The 24,232-nt window shown below is 42.9% G+C and overlaps 2 protein-coding genes across 2 annotated transcripts in view; one reads left to right on the plus strand and one right to left on the minus strand.

Moving 5' to 3' along the window:
- Positions 1–374: 374 nt before the first annotated feature.
- On the minus strand, positions 375–6,492 carry bri3 (brain protein I3). Its single transcript, XM_061748756.1, has 3 exons — positions 6,005–6,492; positions 4,166–4,274; positions 375–2,016 (listed from the first exon to the last, which is right to left on the minus strand). The coding sequence occupies exons 1-3, from the start codon at positions 6,159–6,161 to the stop codon at positions 1,884–1,886; spliced, it is 399 nt and encodes a 132-aa protein (XP_061604740.1). The 5' UTR covers positions 6,162–6,492; the 3' UTR covers positions 375–1,883.
- A 6,492-nt stretch (positions 6,493–12,984) lies between these two features.
- The window catches only part of tecpr1b (tectonin beta-propeller repeat containing 1b), a 30,187-nt gene continuing 18,939 nt past the window's right edge, over positions 12,985–24,232 (plus strand). The window contains exons 1-11 of the mRNA XM_061748755.1: positions 12,985–13,122; positions 13,262–13,329; positions 14,422–14,654; positions 16,002–16,184; positions 17,003–17,125; positions 17,201–17,323; positions 18,191–18,365; positions 18,448–18,548; positions 18,627–18,728; positions 22,345–22,472; positions 23,029–23,609. Coding sequence (XP_061604739.1) covers positions 14,430–14,654; positions 16,002–16,184; positions 17,003–17,125; positions 17,201–17,323; positions 18,191–18,365; positions 18,448–18,548; positions 18,627–18,728; positions 22,345–22,472; positions 23,029–23,609 — 1,741 coding nt within the window. The 5' untranslated portion in view covers positions 12,985–13,122; positions 13,262–13,329; positions 14,422–14,429. The remainder of the gene's footprint in view (positions 13,123–13,261; positions 13,330–14,421; positions 14,655–16,001; positions 16,185–17,002; positions 17,126–17,200; positions 17,324–18,190; positions 18,366–18,447; positions 18,549–18,626; positions 18,729–22,344; positions 22,473–23,028; positions 23,610–24,232) is intronic.

Here is a 24,232-nt window from a genome sequence, read left to right on the forward strand (position 1 = left end):
TTACAATCATAATTTATGAACCCATTAATAGGTGAACCAGTTTTGTCAAGTGGTGCCCAAGGCACTGTTTACACTTACAAATAAAAATAAAATCATATGATCATTTTTTTTCACATTGACATTTAAAAAAAATACAAAAAAAAAACAAACAAAAAAAACTTAAAAACAGATCTTAGTGGAAACAAAATAATTCTAGCAGTGGAAAGTGTACAACTGAACTGTATTACAATTAGTTTTGTCTGAAGAAATAACTTATTACTGTGCCCCACACATGCTGGCCCTGCAGAGCTATTAATACACAAAAAATATAGTGTAATTACAGTTAAAGGTTTTCATTGGGAAAAGTGTAATGAAAACAATAATCAGGCAACAACTTGGGTAACATTTTTTTAATACCACAAACTAGTATAGAGTATATAAAAAGTAAGAACCTTAATCATAGGAACATGCGTGCGTAGTGTTTGCTTACAAAAGCAAAAAAAGTTGTCTGCCACGACACTTATTTTGTATTTTTTTATGTCAACTTTGCTGGAAGACAATGACATGTTTTTGATTGTTCTGAGGAAGAGGAATAGGCCGCTAAGACACATCCATCCACTTCTTTGAATCATTTCCACGCTCTCAACATGATACGTGTCCACTCTTCCAACAGTGATGGGTGAGAAAGTACCTGAGGTCGGCGTTTATGGCCCTGGAGAAGACGCTGAAAGGGGTCAGGGAAGCGAGCAGAATCATAAACAATCAGTGCAAATATGGCCTCCAGAGATGAATACACAACAAAATACGCTGCAGGCAGCTGTCCATTTTATTTACATCCTTCACTTCTTGGTTGTCCATCCAAAAATATGGGATTGGTCAGCAGCACTGAGCCACGTCAATTCGAATTGACAAAAAAAGTATCGCTCCAGGTCATAATTGATGAAAAAATAATAATAATCCAGCCTCAAATATAATCATCTGAATCTACATTTTAGCATCTTTCATGTCAGCGACAGCAGTATGTGATGAGGAAGGAAGGCATAAAAATACTTGGGATTGTGGTTGTATACACTATTCACAAAAGGTTCAGGATACTGGGCTTTGGTGTGAAATTTCCGGATGAACTGTAACCTTTACAGGTGAACTTCATTTGACCTTCTGTAAACTTTTGACCACACGTCCAAAATGTTTGTTTCAATACCTTTTGCTGTTATCCACCAAGGAGCTGGACAGCAAAATAATCCATGAATGGACAAATACATGAACGGACGATACATTTCCTAGTTCACTTAGAATTGGTATTTAAAAGCTTGTATGGCATTTGGGACCCGTTTTAATTTTTTATGAAAAGAAAAAGAATACAAAGATATAGATTTTTTTTTACACTGAGTCAGAACACTTTTTTTTTTTTAAGACACTTCGATTACAGACAGGATGGTCTTATCCAAGTGTTGACATTTTGTTTTCCTTCACCTTGCATTATCGTTGCAAAATTCAATCACCAACATCTTCTGGTCTCATGTTGCCTAATATTTTACCAGAGGTGGGAGTAAGTCAGAAACAATTGATGAACGGTATTTCAAACAGGATGTTCTCAGAGGAAGTGGCTACAAAGTGCAGTGTCGCCGTGTGTCATCAGCAGGTTGCAAGAGAGACTGAAAGAGTCACAGAAAGGCATTCAAGTGATTGGAAATTTTCATGGATCAAAAACCCGTTGCAAACTTTGCAGTTTCCGAAAGTCGAAAAAGTCGAAAGTTTCCAGACGGTCAAATTTTATTCACCTGTTAAGGTTACAGTGCAATTTAGGTTCACCCTGAAATTACACCTCAAAGCCCAATATCCCAATCTTTTTGTGCATCGTGTGTGTGTGTGTGTATGTGTTGTACGCTTTTTGTTTGCTTGGTCTATCCAAATGTGGCCCCGCAGTTGGGACATCGCCTCTGACGCAGGGCAAAGCAGAAGAGGATGCCCAGTGGGAAGAAGAAGATGGCACACAGGATTCCCAGGCAGGTGAAGTCGTCCTCCAGAACGCCAACTCTGAGAAATCAAGTGGGCAAGAAAGAAAAATCGCTTATTAAGTTCCCCGTAGTTGTACAAGCACTTAGCGATTTTATCTGCATCATTTTTTTGGGGGGCCCGCAAATGCAAAAAAGTGTGTCTACTTCATGTTTCTTGCTAAATGGATGCTCTTCAGCAGCACGGTGGAAGACTGGCTAGTACATCTGCCTCACAGATCTAAGGTCCCAGATTCAAATCCAGGAGTTCACATGTTCTCCCGTGCCTGTGTGGGGTTTCCGCTTTCCTCCCACATACCAAAAACATGCACAGAAGGTCAATGGAAGCCTAAATTGCCCGTAGGTTTGAATGCGAGTGCGAATGGTTGTTTGTCTATATGTGCCCTGTGACTGTCTGGCGACCAATTCAGGGTTTTTTTCTTCTCTCTTGCCTTTAGATCGTTTGTCGCATTATCGCCAACACGGGTATGTGAAAGAGACAACCGAATGTACGGGTTTCAATTTGTGTTTTTATACAAATATAAAAATGGTGCCAGTCCTTTTTTCTTCTGCCTCATGGTTCAAGTCTCACCTCCCTCAGCCTGTCGATGTATTGCTCATAGGCGTGATGTGAATGCTTGTCGTCTATATGTACCGTACGATTGGCCAGCGACCAGTCCAGGGTGCGTCCCACCCCTTCCCCAAAGTCTACAGAAAATGGATAGTTGGATGGGACAGTAGTTCATAACATTCAGAGACGCATACTCCTGTCCCGTTAAAAAAAATAATAACTCATTGATAATGAATCTTTCTCACAGTTGATAGTGGAAATTTAGTCCAATCCCAAAACACTATTATCCCTTTTGCCCTTTTTCATGCTTGGCAGAGGAAATCAATAAACATGGCAACAATAAAACCGAGCATTTAAATGTTATGCCCAAGCGGCAAACAATTTTAAATGGACAAAAGTCTATCTTATAATAGGGTTGATCACGGCGACAAAGCTTGTGTGTATTCTCACACCCGTCACATGACTGATAAAAGATATAAGCGGAACAGCCCATCTGATCGGCGTCACGGTGGAAAATATAAAGCGGTCTCATGACCGCGACAACAACTGATGCCGGCTAGAAGTCTACAAGATGCGCTTAAATACATTCAAGACCCTGTAAAGTCAATACAGGTATTTGTTTCTAAATACATTATACGCATTTGAATTGCTGAAGGCAAGTGCAAAGACAGAACTACGTAGTCCTCTATTGTTGGGAGATCGCATTAAATTGTTTTTCCACCATTTCAGTTTTCCTTTTTTTTTTTTTTTTTTTTTTTTTGGTGGCGTAGCTCAAATTGCCCCCAGTGACACACTTGGGCATCTGGCATCGGTCTCCCCTTTCCAGCTATATAAGAAATTGAGCACCTTCATTCGCGTCAGCAGTTATTCGGCGCTCATTCGACATGTGAGAGAATTGCTTGATTTTTCATGATTTTGATGCGTCATTTTATATACTTTGCAATTTTTTTTTTTTTAAATCATTCAAATCGGGCAACACTCTTCCCTGTGGTTTGCTTACAAGACATTTGTTAATGATTTATTAAGTGGCGAATTGATGCGATTGATGAAACAGGAGTTGTGTTAATGTTACAGTGTCTTACAATAACTTCCAAAGATCTACACAAAATTATTTTGCAGGTTTATCTTAATAAGCGCATTATAAGACACACAGATATATTGCAATCCTGTCATGTCATATTCCAACATGCACGTCTACAGAATCATTTCCTGAAAAATACTTCTTCAAATTCAACCACTGGCTGTTCTGCTAGTGAATTAGCGATTTACCTTTTACCCCATGTGGCTCAACATGTGACTCACAGGATGCTGGCTCAAGCGCAGTTTAAAAAAAAAAAAAAAAAAAAAAAGTGTGAAAGCCAAGTCCGCTCACAAGATCCAAAATGTGTGTATGTGAGTGTCATTGCTCAACCTTACATTAACCACTGATGACGGTGGTTGGAGTAGCAAAGGATGTAAGTAGGCTTAAAGGCTTCATCCCGGTGAACACACGACACTCTCATTGCTCTCTTAACTCACAAAAAAATAGTTTTTTTGTTTTTGTTTGTTTGTTTTAAAGTGGCAACATCACCAATGTTTAATTAGTTTTATGTGTGTGTTGAAATGTGATTTGTGTATTCACCTGCAGGCCGGGCAGCCTCCTACCACCACAACGGAGGGTTGGATGACTGTGTAGGTTCCAGAGTAGGGCTGATGGGACATGGGCGCTCCCATCTGGGGTGGGGGATAGCCTGCGGTTGGGAACATGCACATAATTGCACAATAAACTTCTTTTAAAGGGTGGGAGGGGAGACAACAACAACAACAACAACAAAAAAGGAAGTTTCACATTTTCCCAGAGCAACTTCTCTCTGTCAACCTGATTAAAGGCTCTTAAATGTGGCCTTTGTAATGAAATATTAAAATATTCCCTTGACGATACAATATAAATGTATCAACAATTCAAGCAAAAATTATACAATTTTATTAGACTTTACGACGATCTGATCGGTGTTATCGGTATTGGCCGATAATTAGCATTTTATGCTGATCGGCTGACCGGCTTTCATGTCATAAGTCGCCGATCCGATCAATGACGTCATCGATCGAGACATTTAACATCGCGTCTTCGTCGCATATGAATCCAAAAGTTAGTTTCTTTTTAGCCTTGTCACGTGTCTTGTTGCGCAGTACTGTAACTATCTGACGGCCAATAAAGTTTTTTCAATCTTGGTCGGTGAAAAAACACGGCGTCGGTGTGGGACTATTTTGCGGTGTCTCAGACAAACAACACCCAAGTTATTTGCATTCGGTGCACAACTGAAGTACGTCGTGGGGAAGGTCATCTAAATGCTTCGACACAACAAATTGTGTGTATCCAGTCGCATTTGAGTTGAAGAGATAAAGCCCAATAATCGTAAAAAACGGGATGCGGAATACAAGATTTTATTGTAGTAGTCTAACAGTGCAATTGTGAAAGAGCAAATTTGTCTTGTTGTCTGATTTACATCTTGCCTGTCCCACACCGCCTTTGTTTTTTCTTTTTTCTTTTTTTTTTTAAATAACTACGATAAATGGCCGTCAGATATTTACACTACTACGTCAAAAGACACGCGACGAGGCTAAAAATAAACTAGCTTTTGGATTCAAATATACTGTGCACACAGCGACGCGGAGTAAATGTCTTTTGCGGAGCCGATCATCGGCGAATTATGACATTAAAGCCGATCAGCATAAAACGCTAACTATCGGCCGATACCGATCAGGCCGATCAAATCGGTGTAAAGTCTAACCACAACACGGATGAACATGGTACTAATGCAAAATACACCGATCTTAACGGATGGACATGGTACTAATGCAAAATACACCGAACTTAAAACAATCAAATTGTATTGTTATTTGTTTGTTAAATATCCCGACAGGTCCACCACGTCTGGTACGTTGCGGCGTCACCAATTACGTAATCAACTGTGCGGAGTGTTCCAAAACTTTTCTCTTTGACTGACGAGGTAACTACATAGTTCACAATATATAGATGCACATATACTGAGTCGAGCGTTCGGGAATGAGTAAAAGATCCCGAAAAAAGCCGTCATTTCTTTTTTTTTTATGTCGAAACCCTACATCCGGGTTACGAATAAATGTTCCGACATTAAAATATATATTAAAAAATAAATAAATAATATCCTACTTCCGCCCAAATATGACCTTTCATTGCCACATAAACTAGTATATATCAATTTAACGTAAAGACGTGTGCTTCGCGGATTATATATGGTCTTAGAAGGCATAAATTTGATGTCCACTATAGTTTTTAGCACATTTCACTTTTTGGGTGAGAGCAAAACAGAGCAGTTCGGTTGAAACGAAACCGGAAGTGTGGGGCTGTGACTCATCTCAATGTTAACTCCGTTTAGTTATGCCACACACACACACACACACACACACAAACACAGAGAAGACTTGACTCGTTATTCACCATGGCCGGCGTCTGGGTAGTGATAGGGCGGCGGAGCTGCGGCGAGGATGGCCCCGTAGCCGTGTTGCTGCTGCGCCGGGGGGCCATACGCGTAAGCCCCGGGAACGGTGTTGTAGGCGGGCGGTCTGTCCTGAAGAATGGGTTTGTTGTCCACCATGTCAGCCAAAGTTCTCCGGTCTGCCACGTAGAACTTTGAGAGGTGCGTTCGTCAGCCACCCTCCTTCCCCCCAAACAATAATAAAATAAAACACGCAAAAAAAAAAAAAAAAAAGGCACTGGTTCACACAAAAAGACGCTGCGTCAAAAGCGAAAGTTCGTCGCTCTCCATGCGCCAACTTTGTCCCTTACGACGCATCAAACCCGGGCTAAAACACCCACGTCGACACAGGAATGTTCTGAGAGTTAACTGGATTCCATCTTTGGTCCTCCGACAGCAGAACAACAATCGTGTAACTCCACTGAACTCACGCAGGCTTTTTTCCCCCCCCTCTTAGATTGTCACAAGAGAAGAATCACGTGATGAGCGCCTGCAAGCACCCACAGGCTTCTTAAAGAGACAGTACGGCAAAGCAAACGTCGATCCTGTTGCCGACTTAACCGTGGGCACGGAAAGTTTTCAGACCCCCTTAAATTTTTCACTCTTTGTTATATTGCAGCCATTTGTCAAAATCATTTAAGTTATTTTTCCCCTCAGCACTCAATATTGACAGAAAAAAACGTATTTGTTGAATATTTTGCTGATTTATTAAAAAAGAAAAACTGAAATATCACACAGCCGTAAGTATTCAGACCCTTTGCTGTGACACTCATATATTTAACTCGGGTGCTGTCCATTTCTTCTGATCATCCTTGAGATGGTTCTACACCTTCATTGGAGTCCAGCTCTGTTTGGTTATACTGATTGGACTTGATGAGGAAAGCCACACCCCTGTCTGTATAAGACCTTACAGCTCACAGTGCATGTGAGAGCAAATGAGAATCATGAGGTCAAAGGAACTGCCTGAAGAGCTCAGAGACAGAATTGTGGCAAGGTTACAAAAAAAATTCTGCTGCACTTAAGGTTCCTAACACCACAATGGCCTCCATAATCCTTAAATGGAAGACGTTTGGGACGATCAGAAAAATCACTGTGGCTGAACTCAAGAGATGCAGTCAGGAAATGGGAGAAAGTTCTAGAAAGTCAACCATCACTGCAACCCTCCACCAGTCGGGGCTTTATGGCAGAGTGGCCCGACAGAAGCCTCTCCTCAGTGCAAGACACATGAAAGCCCCCATGGAGTTTGCTAAAAACACCTGAAGGACTCCAAGATGGTTATAAATAAGATTGTCTGGTGTGATGAGACCAAGATGGAACTTTTTGGCTTTAATTCTAAGCGGTATTTGTGGAGAAAACCAGGCACTGCTCATCACCTGTCCAATACAGTCCCAACGGTGAAGCATGGTGGTGGCAGCATCATGCTGTGGGGGTGTTTTTCAGCTGCAGGGACAGGAAGACTGGTTGACGCCGCAATCGAAGAAAAGATGAATGTGGCCAAGTACAGGGATATCCTGGACGAAAACCTTCTCCAGAGTGCTCAGGACCTCAGACTGGGTCGAAGGTTCGTCTTCCAACAAGACAATGACCCTAACCACACAGCTAAAATAATGAAGGAGTGGCTACAGAACAACTTTGTGACTGATTTTGAATGGCCCAGCCAGAGCCCTGACTTAAACCCAATTGAGCATCTCTGGAGAGACCTGGAAATGGCTGTCCACCCAACCTGACAGAAGGGAGAGGATCTGCAAGGAGGAATGACAGAGGATCCCCAAATCCAGGTGTGAAACACTTGTTGCATCATTCCCAAAAAGACTCATGGCTGTATTAGCTCAAAAGGGTGCCGCTACTAAATACTCAGCAAAGGGTCTGAATACTTATGGCTGTGTGATATTTCAGTTTGTCTTTTTTAATATATCTGCACCCCTCCTTGAGCCGTCACCTTGTCGTGGTGGAGGGGTTTGTGTGTACCAGTGATCCTAGGAGCTAAGTTGTCTGGGGCTTTATGCCCCTGGCAGGGTCACCCATGACAAACAGGTCCTAGGTGAGGGACCAGACAAAGCACGGCTCAAAGACCCATAATGATGACGACAAACAATGGACTTCGTTTTCCCTTTCCCGGACGCGGGTCACCGGGGCCCCCCACTGGAGCCAGGCCTGGTGGTGGGGCTCGAAGGCGAGCACCTGGTGGCCGGGCCTGCACCCATGGGGCCCGGCCGGGTACAGCCCGAAAGGGTAACGTGGGTCCCCCTTCCCATGGGCTCACCACCTGTGGGAGGGGCCATAGGGGTCGGGTGCAGTGTGAGCTGGGCGGTGGCCGAAGGCGGGGACCTTGGCGATCCGATCTCCGGCTACAGAAGCTGGCTCTAGGGACGTGGAATGTCACCTCTCTGGCAGGGAAGGAGCCCGAGCTGGTGTGTGAGGTCGAGAAGTTCCGACTAGATAAAGTCGGACTCGCCTCCACACACAGCTTGGGCTCTGGTACCAGTCCTCTCGAGAGGGGTTGGACTCTCTTCCACTATGGAGTTGCCCACGGTGAGAGGCACAGAGCAGGTGTGGGTATACTTTTTGCCCCCCGGCTCGGCGCCTGTACGTTGGGGTTCACCCCGGTGGACGAGAGGGTAGCCTCGCTCCGCCTTCGGGTTGGGGGACGGGTCCTGACTGTTGTTTGTGCCTATGCACCAAACAGCAGTTCAGAGTACCCACTCTTTTTGGAGTCCTTGGAGGGGGTGCTGGAGAGCACTCCCGCTGGGGACTCCATTGTTCTGTTGGGGGACTTCAATGCTCACGTGGGCAATGACAGTGAGACCTGGAAGGGCGTGATTGGGAGGAACGGCCCCCCCGATCAGAGTTCTGTTATTGGACTTCTGTGCTCATCACGGATTGTCCATAACCAACACCATGTTCAAGCATAAGGGTGTCCACACGTGCACTTGGCACCAGGAAGAATGGAACAGGAGATCGACAGGCGGATCGGTGCAGCGTCTGCAGTGATGCAGACTTTGTATCGGTGGTAAAAGAAGGAGCTAAGCCGAAAAGGGGAAGCTCTCAATTTACCGGTCGATCTTCGTTCCTACCCTCACTTATGTTCATGTTCATGAGCTGTGGGTCGTGACCGAAAGAACAAGATCCCGGATACAAGCGGCCGAAATGAGTTTCCTCCGCAGGGTGTCCGGGCTCTCCCTTAGAGATAGGGCGAGAAGCTCGGTCATCCGGGAGGATCTCAGAGTAGAGCCGCTGCTCCTCCGCATTGAGAGGGAGGTTCTGTCGGGAAGCGGAATGCAGCTTTGGTGTTCGCTGAGGCAAAAACTTGGTGTTCGGTGAGGTCATGGAGAACGACTTCCGGACGGCTTAGAGGAAATTCTGGTCCACTATCCGGCGTCTCAGGAGTGGGTAAGGGGCACTGTTTCCCTCGAGTCGGTGGGGAGAATACTTGGAAGACCTCCTCAATTCCACCGACACGGCTTCCCATGAGGAAGCAGAGTCTGGGGTCTCTGAGGCGGGCTCTCCTTTCTCTGGGGTTGAGGTCACCGAGGTGGTTAAAAAGCTCCTTGGTGGCAAGGCCCCGGGGGTGGATGAGACTCGCCCGGAGTTCCTAAAGGCTCTGGATGTTGTGGGGCTGTCCTGGTTGACACGCCTCTGTAACATCGCGTGGACATCAGGGACAGTGCCTCTGGATTGGCAGTCTGGGGTGGTGGTCCCCCTTTTTAAGAAGGGGGACCAGAGGGTGTGTTCCAACTTCAGGGGAATCACACTCCTCAGCCTTCCTGCTAAGGTCCATTCAGGGGTGGTGGAGGGGAGGTTCTGTCGGGAAGTCGAATCTCAGATTCAGGAGGAGCAGTGTGATTTTTGTCCTGGCCGTGGAACAGTAGACCAGCGCTACGTCCTCAGCAGGGTCCTCGAGGGTGCTTGGGAGTTCGCCCAACCAGTCTACATGTGTCTTGTGGACTTGGAGAAGGCATTCAACCGTGTCTCTTAGGGATGATGTGGTTGTGCTGGCTTCATCAAGCCGTGATCTCTGGCTCTCACTAGCTCCCAGCCGATTGTGAAGCAGCTGGGAACAAAATCAGCACCTCAAAATCTGAGACCATGGTCCTCAGTCAGAAAAGGGTGACGTGCCCTCTCCATGTCGGGGATGAGATCCTGCCCCAAGTGGAGGAGTTCAAGTATCTTGGGGTTTTGTTCATGAGGGCAGGAAGAGTGGAGCTGGTGTGCGAGGTGAGAGAAATTCCGACTGGATATAGTCGGACTCTCTTTGACTCGCTTGGTGGTGCTGGAGAGCGCCGCTGCTGGGGACTCCCTTGTTCTTCTGGGGGATTTCAACACTCACATGGGCAATGACAGTAAAATCTGGAAGGGAGTGATTGGGAGGAATGTGGATTGGATGGATTGTCCATAACGAACACCAAGTTCAGACATAAGGGTGTCCACATGAGCACTTGGCACCAAGACACCCTAGGCCGCAGTTCGATGACTGACTTTGTAGTCGTGTCATTGGACTTGCGGCAGCATGTCTTGGACACTCGGGTGAAGAGAGGGGCAGACTTACTGAAGACAAACTTGAGGGACTCTAAGTGATCATGTTTGTCAGAGGCCGGCTAAATCCCTGCTGCGTTTTTTTCTTCTTCATACTTAAAAGATCGGCAACAGACCACTCCCAGAGGCCAGTTCATTTACGTTTGTGAGTAGACATGGCAAGTGATTGCCAGACTGTACAATATTAGTGCCTAATAATTTCGGGGAAATTACTAGCTTCAGACAAAATCTCAATTTTGTCCACTCTCCCTCGCATTTTCCACATTAGTCCAACACACAATGTTCTATTCCCCTTTTCGTACGCCTATTTTCCTTCTTTTTACCATTTTTAGTGTTATTTCCTTTCTTTAGTTAGACCCCCTTTGTGTGTTTCCCTTTACATCTCTTGTAGATGTCATTAAATATACTATAAAATTCCACTCTTGGTTGTATTTTGTGTGTGCTCTGAGTTTAAGTAAGCCCCAATCATCTAGAACTCAAAATTTCATCGTGTAGCAACCTTCAGATTACGAGACTGATAAAATGTTTTCCCGTCATTTTCCCTAAATTTTATCCATATAAAAAGTGACATCATGTCCCTTTACGATGCAGATTAGTTTCATTTTACAATTCACAAAATTAATTACGTTTTTATTCAACCAATATACGCTACAACAGTATGTCCTTTGAAGGAAAGGTGCTCTCCTATCTGGCTTGACCTCCTTCCACACTTAGTTATCTGGTCGTTATTGGCCCGATTTGCTATCGTGGACAATCTCCCAGATCGGGCCCGATATATTTTTTCCAGGTACAACAAAAGTACAAAAGTAAAGTGTGAAATAATACACGAGCAACAAGTTTAGCATGTTTGATTATTATTAGAATGGACAGCCCAAACTGTCCTCTCCGGAGCACCCAGGGACGACACCACATGCTTTTTTCTTTTTTGCGTTCTTTTTTTTATTCTTCTTTTTTTTTTTTTTTTTTTTTTTTTCAACACAAAATATTGCCTCAATCAAAATCTAATGTTGTTGTCGCCACCATGGTAACGGTTGTATCCGGTTAATGTTTTCCTGACCCCGCCTCCCCCGACAGCTTGATTTGACAAAAGAACAGAGCAGGCTGCACGTGGCCCCTGGGCCATACTTCGCCTTCCCCTGCATTATATCATGAATATATACAGCAGATTCGTATTATGTTAGGGTACCGCATTTCATCAATTTACTAACAACAATGAAATATGATTAAATGTGTCATTTTGTGGAGTTAACCATTGGTCATTTAATTTCAAACTTCATATTATTCTACTATTATGTCTCAGTGAAAGTAATGCATAGAAACTGAATGTTTTCACCTCAGACTTCACCTTTGTTCTCATTCATTATTCATGCTTGAGAGATGCAACAATTTATCGTTTAATGGACAACAAATCCATTATCAAATTAGTAGACAACTATTTTGACAATCGATCAATTGTTTAGAGACGTTGTTTAACTTAAAATTGTCCAAATGCTCAGAAGCCTCTCAACAGTAAATATTCTCCAATTTCTGTAGTCCTCCTTGAAAGCATACAGATTTATCTTTGTGTTTAATCAAAATAAGACATTTGCAAATATCTGCTTTTACTTTGAAAACCAATGTTCAACATTTTTTTTTATTTTCTGAAATGTATTGGACCAAACCAGTGACTGAATCATAATAAATGTATGTTCATGCATTCTATACACAGTCATTTTAAAATAATGGCCTCTTTTTGAATAAACGGATGGAAATGTTTTTTTTTTTTTAAAAGGAAATTCATTGAAAAAGTAATCGACAAATTCATCAATTATTAAAATAACATTAGTTGCAGCCCTAATTCACACAATATTGTGATTCATGCAAGGGTATTATTAAAACAAATAATTATTTCAATAAGACATCCGTATGGATCAAAATTTAATGCTCTTGAAAAACGACGTCGCCTTAAATTTGATTTAGAAATTAGGACACTCATTGGACGACAAATTGAGAAAGTGACGCACTGATGTGGGCGGGGCTACGTTGACCCCCCCCCCCCCCCCCCACCAAAGATTTTACATTTTTATTTGTATTAATATTTATGAGTATATGAATATACGTTTTAAGGTCAGCAAACCATGTTACACCAGGCTAAACTGCGTTTTTTAAATTCAAAGTGTATTATAGTGTATTAAAAATCAAGTATCGTTGCTAATAATTATGGAAACGTAAGACAGTCTGTGCTGTTATATGATGAGTAGAACGCACCCTTAGTCTTCAATAATTAAAAGCACTCATTGGGCATAAATGATTAAAATACCGCAAGTCAATCAAACAGCAACAAATGCCACGCGCTTCCGCGTTGGACCAATGAGAAAAACGACAAGCCCCACCCATTTGCGGTCTTTTAACCAATCGGAGCGCAGCTACCTCCATTTCGTGAGTTGTAAACCAGCATACTGTTATTCTCAATTCAAAACAGCATTGTGGGAAAATGATGGCGTGACTTAACTGTCTGGGACTCCAAGTGCGTCACTTAATGGAATAGCAGAGCTACGCGTTGTACCAAGTAGGTGTTGTGGGTTTCCAATGAAGAAGAAGAAAAATAAACGTTCAGAAACTGAAAGCGATATGTAAACAGCTTATGGACTACTTTTCGGTAAACGGGTCCACAGCTGTTATTGCTAACCTGTGTCTTTACTTTCCAGAAGTTTCCACAGGTATGCCATGACGTCTAAATTGGCTTGACAACCGCGGATCGCATACCAACATTCAGGTAGGCGACCTACCACTGCACTCCTCCTGAACAATGTTGTCTTGATTCTTGTGAAGTCTACTTTAGCTCCCCGTAGTCTTAATACGTGTTTTTTTTTTTAAATAGTTAAATGGCAATATGCAAGTAAATAAATGAAATAACAAAAAAAAACGAACAAAAGCCCATTAAGGCCTGTTAGGAATCAGGTATCCGTATAGCGGATTAATATCAGTTCACAAAGCAACGTTCCGGTCAGGTGTTTCAAAGTAAAAGTAACGACCAGGGGCCTCATGCACGAAAACTTAGAATTTCCTTAATTTGAACACGTACATCGGTTGCACATGAAATAAAATAAAATGTTTTGAAATGACATAATTTACCCCTCTTCTCTGCGTGTCCTCTCCTGTGTATTAAAATAATAAATTGAGTAATCAAAAAGGAAAGTTTTTGATATCCTCTTTGATATGCTGATGTGCTTCTATTTCAATTCAAAAGATTTATTACAAATACCATACAACATTTACGCGTGATACCTTTATCGCAGAGGGCTGAGTGTAGGTTGCTGTATGAACACATTTGTTATGAGTTATAAAAATACAGGGTTTTAACCTTGTGGGGTGATCAGAGCTAGCCACATGTGCTCGCACCACCCGAAAGAGTAGTGTCACCCATAATGGCTCTTCATTGAGCAACTTCGCATTCAGAAAAAATATTTTTCTTCATTACCTTGCTCATTGTCCTTTTTTTCCTGATCACGCAGAGATCGGTATCTCAGGTGCAGGGTTCATTTAAATATGATTTTGCATATTTAAATGTGGGCGTGGACCGGGAGGAGTCGTCTACTCCAACATGTGCGCTCATTTCCACGTTGATTGGGATGTCCGAAGGAAACGTGTTTGGATTCATGCGTACGCACAGATTCATACATATTTTTGTGCGTACGACGTTTTCTGGATTTGAGCGTACGCCATGTTTTAGTAGGAAATCCACGCAAGGTGTTTTGAAGTAAAACTGAACATATAAAATGTCGCCTCGGGTGCCACATTGGCTAGGCCCTGTTCATACCATACGATACCAGTCAGCTTCTAAGGATGAGTGCTTTGTTTGGCTTAGGGATCAAAATGTCCACCACCCTGCTGTGGGCCGTGGATGTGTATGGGAGGGTGTACAGCGTGTCCACCGCCGGCCAACGTTGGGTGCGCGCTGATGACTCGCTTCTGGAGCTCAAGCGTGTCACCGCCGGGAAAGGTCGCTGCTGGGGCATCGGCTGCGACCACCAAGTCTACCTCAACATGATCCCCCACGAGACCCCTATCCGCTACAAAGAGGAGACCTATGAAAACCAGGTTGGGATGAACTTGACTGATTGATGTTCAAGTGTTTATTTGTCTCCCTGTGGAGAAATTTCTTGGCGCAAGAGACGGCTCCATACGCAAATGCAAATCCCAATTCCAATGAAGTTGGGACCAATTAAAACAGAATGCAATCGTTACGAATCGTTTTCAACCTATATTCAATTTGATACACTACAGGGCTCTTGAGTGCGACCAATTTAGGCGCGCATTTGCCCTCATTTTTCATCGGTGTGCCTAAAAAATGTAAGCGTAACTGTAACTGTATATGATCAATATATAAAAAAAAGTTTCTCCCATTCTCTCTCACTGGGCACTGTGCAGGCTGCAGGCGTACGTGCACGCACGTGATTGGTCATTGCAGGGGGTGTCAATCATACAGCACACGAAGAGTTGAGAGGATGGAGGGAAATTAGAATTAAGAGTACAAGTAGACTCACAAACTAAGGTCTGGAATACTCTAGTTAAGAAAATGAGCGACAAGAGGAAAATGAAAAATATATATAAATAACATTTGGATGTCGTTCAGAGAAGAGTGTAGAGTCTGCAAGAAAACTATCTCCAATAGAGCTGGCTTCACAAATAACCTACACTATAGACAGGGCATGTGCAACGCTGGGAAAAAAAGTCCTTTGAATTTAGTTAATTTGTACAAGCCGGCACGACTGGTTAGCACATCTGCCTCACAGTTCTGGGGACCGGGGTTCAAATCCCGCCTGAACATATACATTGGTTGCACATGATTAAAATGTGTTAAAGGTGTATTTTCTCCACACTTAACTAAGGCTTATAAAACCTGCACAAAGGAGTCATATTCATTTTTAGTTTTATTTTTCAGCGTATGTTATACCTATTCACTTTGTAAAGGTAAAGTAATTTGATCATGTCCAGGCTACATGACCTTAAGTTTATCTCTAAATTGATTTCTCAATGTTAATATTAATTGAAGGTATAATGTAGCATTAATTAAAGTAATTTCATTACAGTGAACCCTCGCGGATTTTTTTACAGTGCAATTCTGCATGCTGTTTTTTAAAGAGTACAAACATTCTAAAAATTCCTACACATCACAAGTTTTGCAATTTTCACCTACTTTTTCACCAACAAAATTCCCATTTTAGGAGATATTAATCATCATCCTCTATTGATCATCGTCACCCACGATCCCGGCGATTCTCTCCTGCAGGAGGATGCAGGAGATAGGCTTAGATGGAAAAGGATGACACCGGGGCAAACTGAAAGGAAAAGAAGAAGAAGAAGAACACATAACATTAATCCAATAGAACGTCATCCTGTTTGTTGTTCATGTGGATTAGAACATTCTCGCGTGTGTTTTCTCAGAGGTGGAACCCGGTGGACGGCTTCACGGATACGCTGCTGCCGACCGACCGCTGGCCCTGGAGCGACGTGACTGGGATGAATCCTCAACCGCTCCACAGCTTTCAGTTGCCGTCCCGCAGCTGGGAATGGGAGGGGGACTGGTATGTGGATCACAGCTGTGGAGGAGAACCCAGCCAGACTGGGGTGAGAACACACACGCTCCCTATTTAGCTCCATTTACCTTCACTGTCACGTTTAGTGCCGTGAAAAAGTTCGCATTTGCAAAACGTTTGCCTTTAATCTGTTAGAAATGCTTGTTTTGCAACATTTAGGTACAATACATACACATACATGCAAATCAGTTGCCTTTCGGCGAAATTCGCTCTTTTGAACTCAAAATAGGCCATTTAGTGAATCGTACAGTTCCGATTAGTTTTTCCTGGGGGTGAGTGGCGTCGCGGTCGCTGCTGCCGTCGCTGACGTCATAGGCTGTTTCGTACTCCTTGAACGCTGGCAGCTAGATCCATTCCACACATCCATCAGCCACACACAGATGTAATTGTGAATATGACTCCGGCGGACTAATATATGCTAGAGCATTGGCCTGAGGTTCCACCTGTGCTCTCGGGACCTGCTTTCGATAAGTCACAGGATTTGACGAGACCAGAAAAAACAGTTCCCCTGCTGTTGTTAAGAGATAACGTTACTTTTACTCTGTTACAATGATCTAAATGTCGCTCGCTACTTTTATTTATGTATCATCCATCCATCCATCCATTTTCTACCGCTTACCCGAGGTCGGGTCGGCCAGCCAATCACAGGGCACATATAAACAAACAACCATTCTCATGAACATTCACACCTACGGGCAATTTAGAGTCTTCAATTAACCTACCATATATATTTCAAATAGCATATCTCGAATCACTGTCAGTACAGTAGGCATTCTGTTAACAATTCATGTATGATACAATCAGAAATCAGCACGTGGGCCAATACGTTTTATGCACGCTTCCCTGCAGGGTTGGGACTATGCCGTTGACTTCCCTGCTAACTTCTCCCCTGACAAGAAGTGGAACTCCTGTGTGCGTCGTCGGCGCTGGATCCGCTACAGAAGATATACTGCACAAGGCACCTGGGCAAAGGTTTGGACTCGCCTTTGTTTTTAATCCAGTCTGTACATTCCAGCACCACAATTTGATAGAACATACTGCCTGCAGATCCCCTTGGACCATCCGAGGAAGCCCCCACTACCTCTCTGTGACCTTAGTTGCGGTGGCTGGGAGATGAGTGATGAGTCTGGGAGGTATCCTTACCTTTGGGCTGTGTCCCAACAAGGGCAGGTCAGTCAGGTTGCAAAATGTTGTCATTTTTTTTTCCCAGCTATCTTTGGGCGAGAGGTGGTGTACACCCTGAACTGGTCGCCAGCCACTCGCGGGGCACATATAAGCAAACAACCATTCGCACTCACATTCATACCTACGGGAAATTTAGAGTTGCCAATTCATCTACTATGCATGTTTTTATCAACTAAAAAGTTTGAATTTGAATCTGGGAGGATTATCAAATAAGTGAATCATCTTTTTTAAGAAGAGTAAAAACAACCATTCGTACTCACGTTCACACCTACGGGCAATTTATAGTCTTCAATCAACCTACCACGCATGTTTTTGGGATGTGGGAGGAAACCGGAGTGCCCGGAGAAAACCCACGCAGGCACGGGGAGAACATGCAATGCTCCACACAGGCGGGGCCGGGATTTGAACCCCGGTCCTCAGAACTGTGAGGCAGATGTGCTCACCATAAGTCGCCATAATTGATTTATTATATTTGTTTTACTGGCATGCCAGTCCCCATATGTAGGAATGCACTACTTCAAATGAGAGGACACCATTTTTTGCGCAGATTTTGCGGACCCCAAGCTCCTGATTGTGGACCCCAGTTTAACAACTCCTCGTCTCGTTTAATAGTCTTCCACAAAGGATCAATGTAATAGAAGTTAATTGTCAAATTAGATAAAACCCTACAAATAGGCACCCCAGGCCGCAAATGCAATTAACTTTGATGTTTTCGTCACAAGGGGGCAGTAGGAAAGTACTGTACATGGAGTTTTGTGCTGGTTGACTCTTACAACCTAATGTAATTCCAGTATATGAAATTCATATGCTATATTTCATTCAATAGTCATGTGCTGGTCATTTTCTTTTCAGGTGTGGTTCAGGGAGGGCATCCACCCTCGGGTCCCAGAGGGCTCCAGCTGGGATGAGGTAGAGGTGCCTAAGGAGGTGGCCCAGTTATCGTTGGGACCGAGAGACCTGCTGTGGGCTGTTCTGTGGGATGGGAACCTGCTGGTCCGCACGGGCCTCAGCCTGGACAGCCCTACTGGTCAGTGGTCTCCACTGTACTACCTCTTGCCTCCTTGTGATTTTTTTTTTTTTTTAGAAACCTCATTTTGGTCCTCCACCAGGCACGTTGTGGGTGGAGTTGGAATCACCCGCGAAGGAGGTGGAAACCCTTCACGTGTCAGTAGGGGTCAGCGTTGTGTGGGTGATCACAAAGGACTACAAAGTGAGTCACACGGTGAAGATGTCATCAGTGCAACTTGGGGTGAAACCTCTCAACGTCCGCGTGGGCTTTCACCCACAGGTGTGGTTCAGGCGAGGTGTCAATTCCCACAATCCCTGCGGCTCAGGATGGATCAGCATCGTTGGTGAGATGATGATGCTCGACGTGGGACTCAACGACCAGGTTACATGTTTATTATGTCATCACAGCGTTGACTTCATTCGTTTATCTCTTTTCCAATGGCAGCATGTAACAAAGTACAAAGACTCTTACTGTTTCCTTACTGTTAAAAGTCTCATTGAAAGTTAACAAAATCAATTTGTTTGCAGTAATTTGCAACAAAATATTAAGGGTACCCTCATTTTTGTCTGGGTGTGTTTTTAAAATCAATTCTGTTGAACCATGATTCAAAAGCAATGTCAGATTATTATTGGTGAATTGTTATTAAATTTGTATTTATTATTACTTTGTTAGATTCAAGTTATTTCTGTAACCGCAGTTTTTCTTTCATTAACAGAGGGGTAACAACAATTTTGTCAATGTGCGTACGTAAATGCATACGGTACATATACGTGGATAAGTTACTGTGCAATTTAGAATGCTTTAATGCTCATATAGATATACACCCGTACCTACACCGAGGTGAAAAAAGATGGCAAAGGTGAAAAAAAACAAAACAATAGAGTGTCAGAGCTGTTAACTGTTACGGAATCTGCGTATTTTGTTCGTTAAATCGTTGAACGTTGAGTCGTTTTGGCCGTAACACTGATTGTTCCGGATATTGGGGTGAAAAAAATCCAGCATCGGACATTACCGGAGCGTCCGCATTGAACAGCTGCTTAGTGCATGCTATTTTATAACGGCCAAGAAGGGAGGACGGAGAGTGGATAGGTGAAGACGATGTCAAAGCCAAGCTAATTGCTAAGCTGTTCTGGAAACAGGAAATTCAAACAACAAAACTGGTGGCGTGCCAAGACATCTGCACAGTTTTGTGTGCGCACCTATCCATGAAGTATATTCTTGTTTTTCCAGCTAACTTTCTTTAGTCGCAGGTTACATGTACATAGCACACCTTGTATAGAAACAATATCAATTGAGTGACTTGAGTGACTATTCTTTTTTTTTTTTTTTTTTGTTTTTGCCATTATTATTCTTGTTAGACACACAAGCTCTACCAGTGATTCTCAAAGTGCGGGTTCCCTCTTGTGGTGCATGAATGAATCACTGCCCAAGTTCAGTTTTATTTAACTTTGAAATTCAATGTATTTGTGTGTAATTCTCAAGACCGGTTTGTTTTTCAATTTATTTCGGGACAATTTTTATTTAATTTTCATGTGCAATACAATGGACCCCTGCATATTTGCAGTTCGGCATATGAAAAATTGTGTTTGTGGATTATTTTTGAGGGAACCTGCCTATTCATGTTTTTTTGCTTTTTTTTTTTTTTTTTAGTCGATCACCATTTTTATTCGTGTTTTTTTGAAAAATATTTTTTTCCCCATGCAATTATAAGGGAGCTATTCTCAGTCGGTGCGAGCCCACCGTACATTTTAATTGAATGATCATTTAAGTTGAGTTTTGTCATTTTCCTATATTTTAGCGGTGTTGATGTTCAAACAGCGCATAATGTTACAGTAACTTACAATTAATATTAAATGTGCTTTTTAGGAATAAGACTTCTGCCTCATTTATAGGCCTCCATGATACAATAGAAAATTTATAGAGGACTTTTCAGAACTTCTGTCAGTAATTTTGTACGGACTACAACTATTTTGTCATAACGGGAGACTTTAAAATTCATGTTGACAATAACATGGAAAAAAAAATCTAAAGAACTCTCTGCTATACTTGACACATTTGACCTCTCTCAATATATTAAGAGTCCAACCCACACTTAAGGTCACATCTTAGATCTGGTCATCTCTAAGGATGTTGAAATTCTAACAATTGACATTAAGGATATAGCTATTGCTGACCATTTTTGTGTATTCTTTGAATTACACATTCTTCCAAAAGTTCAGATCTCTATGTCTATTAAGAAAAGGTACATAAATGAGAGCACCGCTACTAAGTTTACGGAGACCATTGCTGTGCCACAAACTGTGAATGCTGAGACAGTTGATGAACTTTTGGATAATTTCATCTGTAAAATCTCAAATGCCATGAATGCTGTCGCTCGTATTAAAACTAAGACAATCTCGAGGCGACCTAGAACACCGTGGAGGGGCACATTGGTGGTAAAGACCTCTAAATCAAAGTGTAGGAAAGCAGAAGGTAAGTGGAGAAAAACTAAACTCCAACTTTCCTTTCAGTCAAGCTGTCTTGACTCAATACCATCTGACTGCGAACTGATTTGCAGCAAATAATCAATTGCTCACTTCAGTCAGGCGAGTTTCCTAAAGCTCTTAAAGTAGCTGCCATTAAGCCTCTGCTAAAAAAAAAAATAGAGCGCTGGACGCTTCCATGTTAGCAAGCTATGGACTCCTCTCAGATCTTCCTTTCATAGCCAAGATTGTTGAGAAAGTTATTTTTAATCAATTCAGCAATTTCTTGAACTTAGATGGACTTTTTGACAAAATTCAATCTGGGTTCCGAACTCATCACAGTACAGAATCTGCTCTTATCAAACTGCTAAATGATATAAGGTTGAATACTTACTCTGGAAAGGTGTCCATTCTGGTCTTGTTGGACCTTAGTGCGGCTTTTGATACGGTATATCATAATATACTGCTGAACAGAGTTGGGGTCTCTCAAGGATCAGTTCTTGGACCCCTCCTGTTCAGCCTGTATATGCTACCCTTGGGTCAAATTCTTCAGAAATTTAATTTGGACTATCATAGCTATGCAGATGACACACAGTTATATCTAGTTATATCCAGATGACTACAGTTCAATTGAGGTTTTGTGTCACTGTCTAAAACAGATAAATATATGGATGAGCCAAAATTGTATTCAATTAAACCACAACAAAACTGATATAATTGCTTTTGGCAATAAAGAAAAGATAATTGCTGTTAGTAAATACCTGGAGTCACTCTCTTTAAAAACCAAAGACCAAGTCCGAAACCTTGGTGTTCTGATAGATTCCGACATGACTTTCAACAGTCATATCAAATCAATTACTAAAACTGCCTTTTACCATCTGAAGAACATATCCAGAGTGAAGGCTTGCATGTGTCAAGCAGACCAGGAGAAGCTCATCCATGCTTTTATCTCAAGTAGACTTGACTATTGTAATGGTCTTCTGACTGGACTCCCTAAAAAGAGCATTAAACAGCTGCAGCTCATTCAGAATGCTGCGGCTCGGGTTCTGACTAGAACAAAGAGGTCAGAGCATATTACTCCCAATTCTAAAGTCTTTACACTGGTTCCCAGTCAGCTTTAGAATAGATTTTAAAGTTCTGCTACTGGTCTATAAATCAGTTTTAAGTTTAAGTCCTGAATACATGAATTAAATGCTAATTGTATATAAACCCAGTCGGGCACTGAGATAGACATCAAATCCCATATTTCGTATTTCAGGGCTGCATTTGTGTGACCCCCGTGCCAGTATTACAATATATGGCCATATAAGGTCACAAATGCTTCTTGTCTCCTGCTCCTGCTTTATGCTGTATACTTGAAGGGTTTTATAATTTCTGTGCATTTTTCCACCATGAATTCATATTTAGTTATGCCTTTCATTTGAAAACATTTATTCAGTGTATTATCCAATCCCAAGCCCACAGCAAGTTAGATTGTGGGGCAAAAATCAAAATTAAAAAAGTTTTTAAAACCTGTTCTACTGTTTTGATTTCAGGTTTGGGCTGTTGGTGAGGACCGCGGTCTATATTTCCGAATAGGGGTGACTCCATCCGAACCAAGTGGGAACGGTTGGATCCCTGTTTCCGCTGTGTGGGGCAACAGTAAAGAGAATTCCCCACCCAGGTCTGCATGCATATTTGAGACATTTAGCATAATATATTATGAATAATCACAATAATTGTTTTATCAGTTATTTTTATCAAAGTTGATAAGTGATCAAAGTTGATTATCAAAGTTATTGAGCCCTGTGAACACTGTCTAGTAGCATGGCCAATTTTTTTCATGACCTATGTGGGGCAGTTAGGACTGAGCCCTATGAACTCAAGTGGCAACTTTTTTCCATTGGCCCGTGGAGCAGTTATGATCGATCCCGTTAAGTTCTGCCTGACCAAAATTTCTATTGACCCGTGGGCCGTTATGATTGCGCTCGTAGCTCATTTTTCTTTGCCCAATGAAGAGCCTTATGGGGCCTTATGAACTCTGCCTAGCAACAGATTTTGTTGTTTTCTGTGTATTTATTCATCCCTATGAACTCTGTTTAGAAGTGTGCCTTGAGCAGTAAAAAAAAAACATTCTGCTGTTCTGCAAATATTGTCTTTGTACCTGTACATTGAGTAGTGTTTGGTGCCCCCTCCCAACCTCTTAGTCAGTAGCGTATGCTTATATTTTGTTCTTTAAGGGACGGCAGTGAGTTTAGTAGCCAGCTGAAAGAAACCTCCCAAGGTACAGCAGCGAGCTGCACTGAGTCTGATTCAGAATTAGGCCCGACAGAGCTGGCAAACGGCACAAGTGACACCCCAGTCCTGCAGGCGGCAGCCCCCTCAGTGGTCCCGTTAGGAGGATCCCCTGTACGCCCTATAGAAACACAAGATGGCACCGCAGCACCCAAAACCTTCATCCCTTCAAGTGACAGCTTCATCAACAGTCTCGTGTCGGACCGCGACAGAACCTCCATAAACCAACATTCGAGTGTACTACTTGAGGAGGAGAGGCAGTTCTCCCCAGCACAGATCCTCCTGAGCCCTGAGGCCTCTGGACCCGGCACCCCTTGGAGCAACGTGGATCTGGAAGGCGCAGAGGCGTCTCAAAGTATGCAAGCAGCAGGAGAGGCTAACTCATGCAATGTCAGCGCCCCCTATAGACTGGGTCTGGAAGGTGCAGAAGGTGTCGGGGAGGAGGACGGTCCCGTGTGGGCTTGGATCACAGGAGGGGGCTGCAATGTGGATGCTGCCTCCCAAGTCAGCTGGCTCAGCGCTACAGGTACATGGTCGAGTTTTTCAAGTTACGCGCTGTCGTCTGGTTTTTTTGTTTTTTTCTTTTGCTTTGTGGTGCACCAAAATCGAGAAGAGCTGAGACAGAGTCTCGGTGGACAGTAGCTGCTTCAGAAAACTGGACCACTACAGCTAAGGTGAGCAGAGAGACAGGCAGGAGAGTACTTGGTGTATCTTCTGGTAGGAAAGGGGAGAAGGAGACTTGGTGGTGGAACCTCAAAGTACAGGAAATCATACAAGGAAAGAGTTTAGCTAAGTAGAAGTCGGACACTGTGAGAGGACTGAGGAGAGGAGAAAGGGATACATAGAGATGCGACGTAGGGTGAAGGTAGAGGTGGCAAAGGCCAAGCGAGGCATATCATTGTGTATGCCAGGTTGGACACTAAAGAAGGAGAAAATTATCTATACAGATTGGCCAGACAGGGATAGAGATGAGAAGGATGTGCAGCAGGTTAGGGTGATTAAGGATAGAGATGGAAATGTGTTGACTGGTGCCAGGAGTGTGCTGGATAAATGGAAAGAATACTTTGAGGAGTTGATAAATGAGGAAAATGAGAGCAAAGGAAGTAGAAGAGGCAAGTGCGGTCGACAAGGAAGTAGAAATGATTAGTC

Source organism: Phyllopteryx taeniolatus, chromosome 16 (genome assembly GCF_024500385.1).
Source record: "Phyllopteryx taeniolatus isolate TA_2022b chromosome 16, UOR_Ptae_1.2, whole genome shotgun sequence".
In the NCBI taxonomy this organism is placed as follows: domain Eukaryota; kingdom Metazoa; phylum Chordata; class Actinopteri; order Syngnathiformes; family Syngnathidae; genus Phyllopteryx; species Phyllopteryx taeniolatus.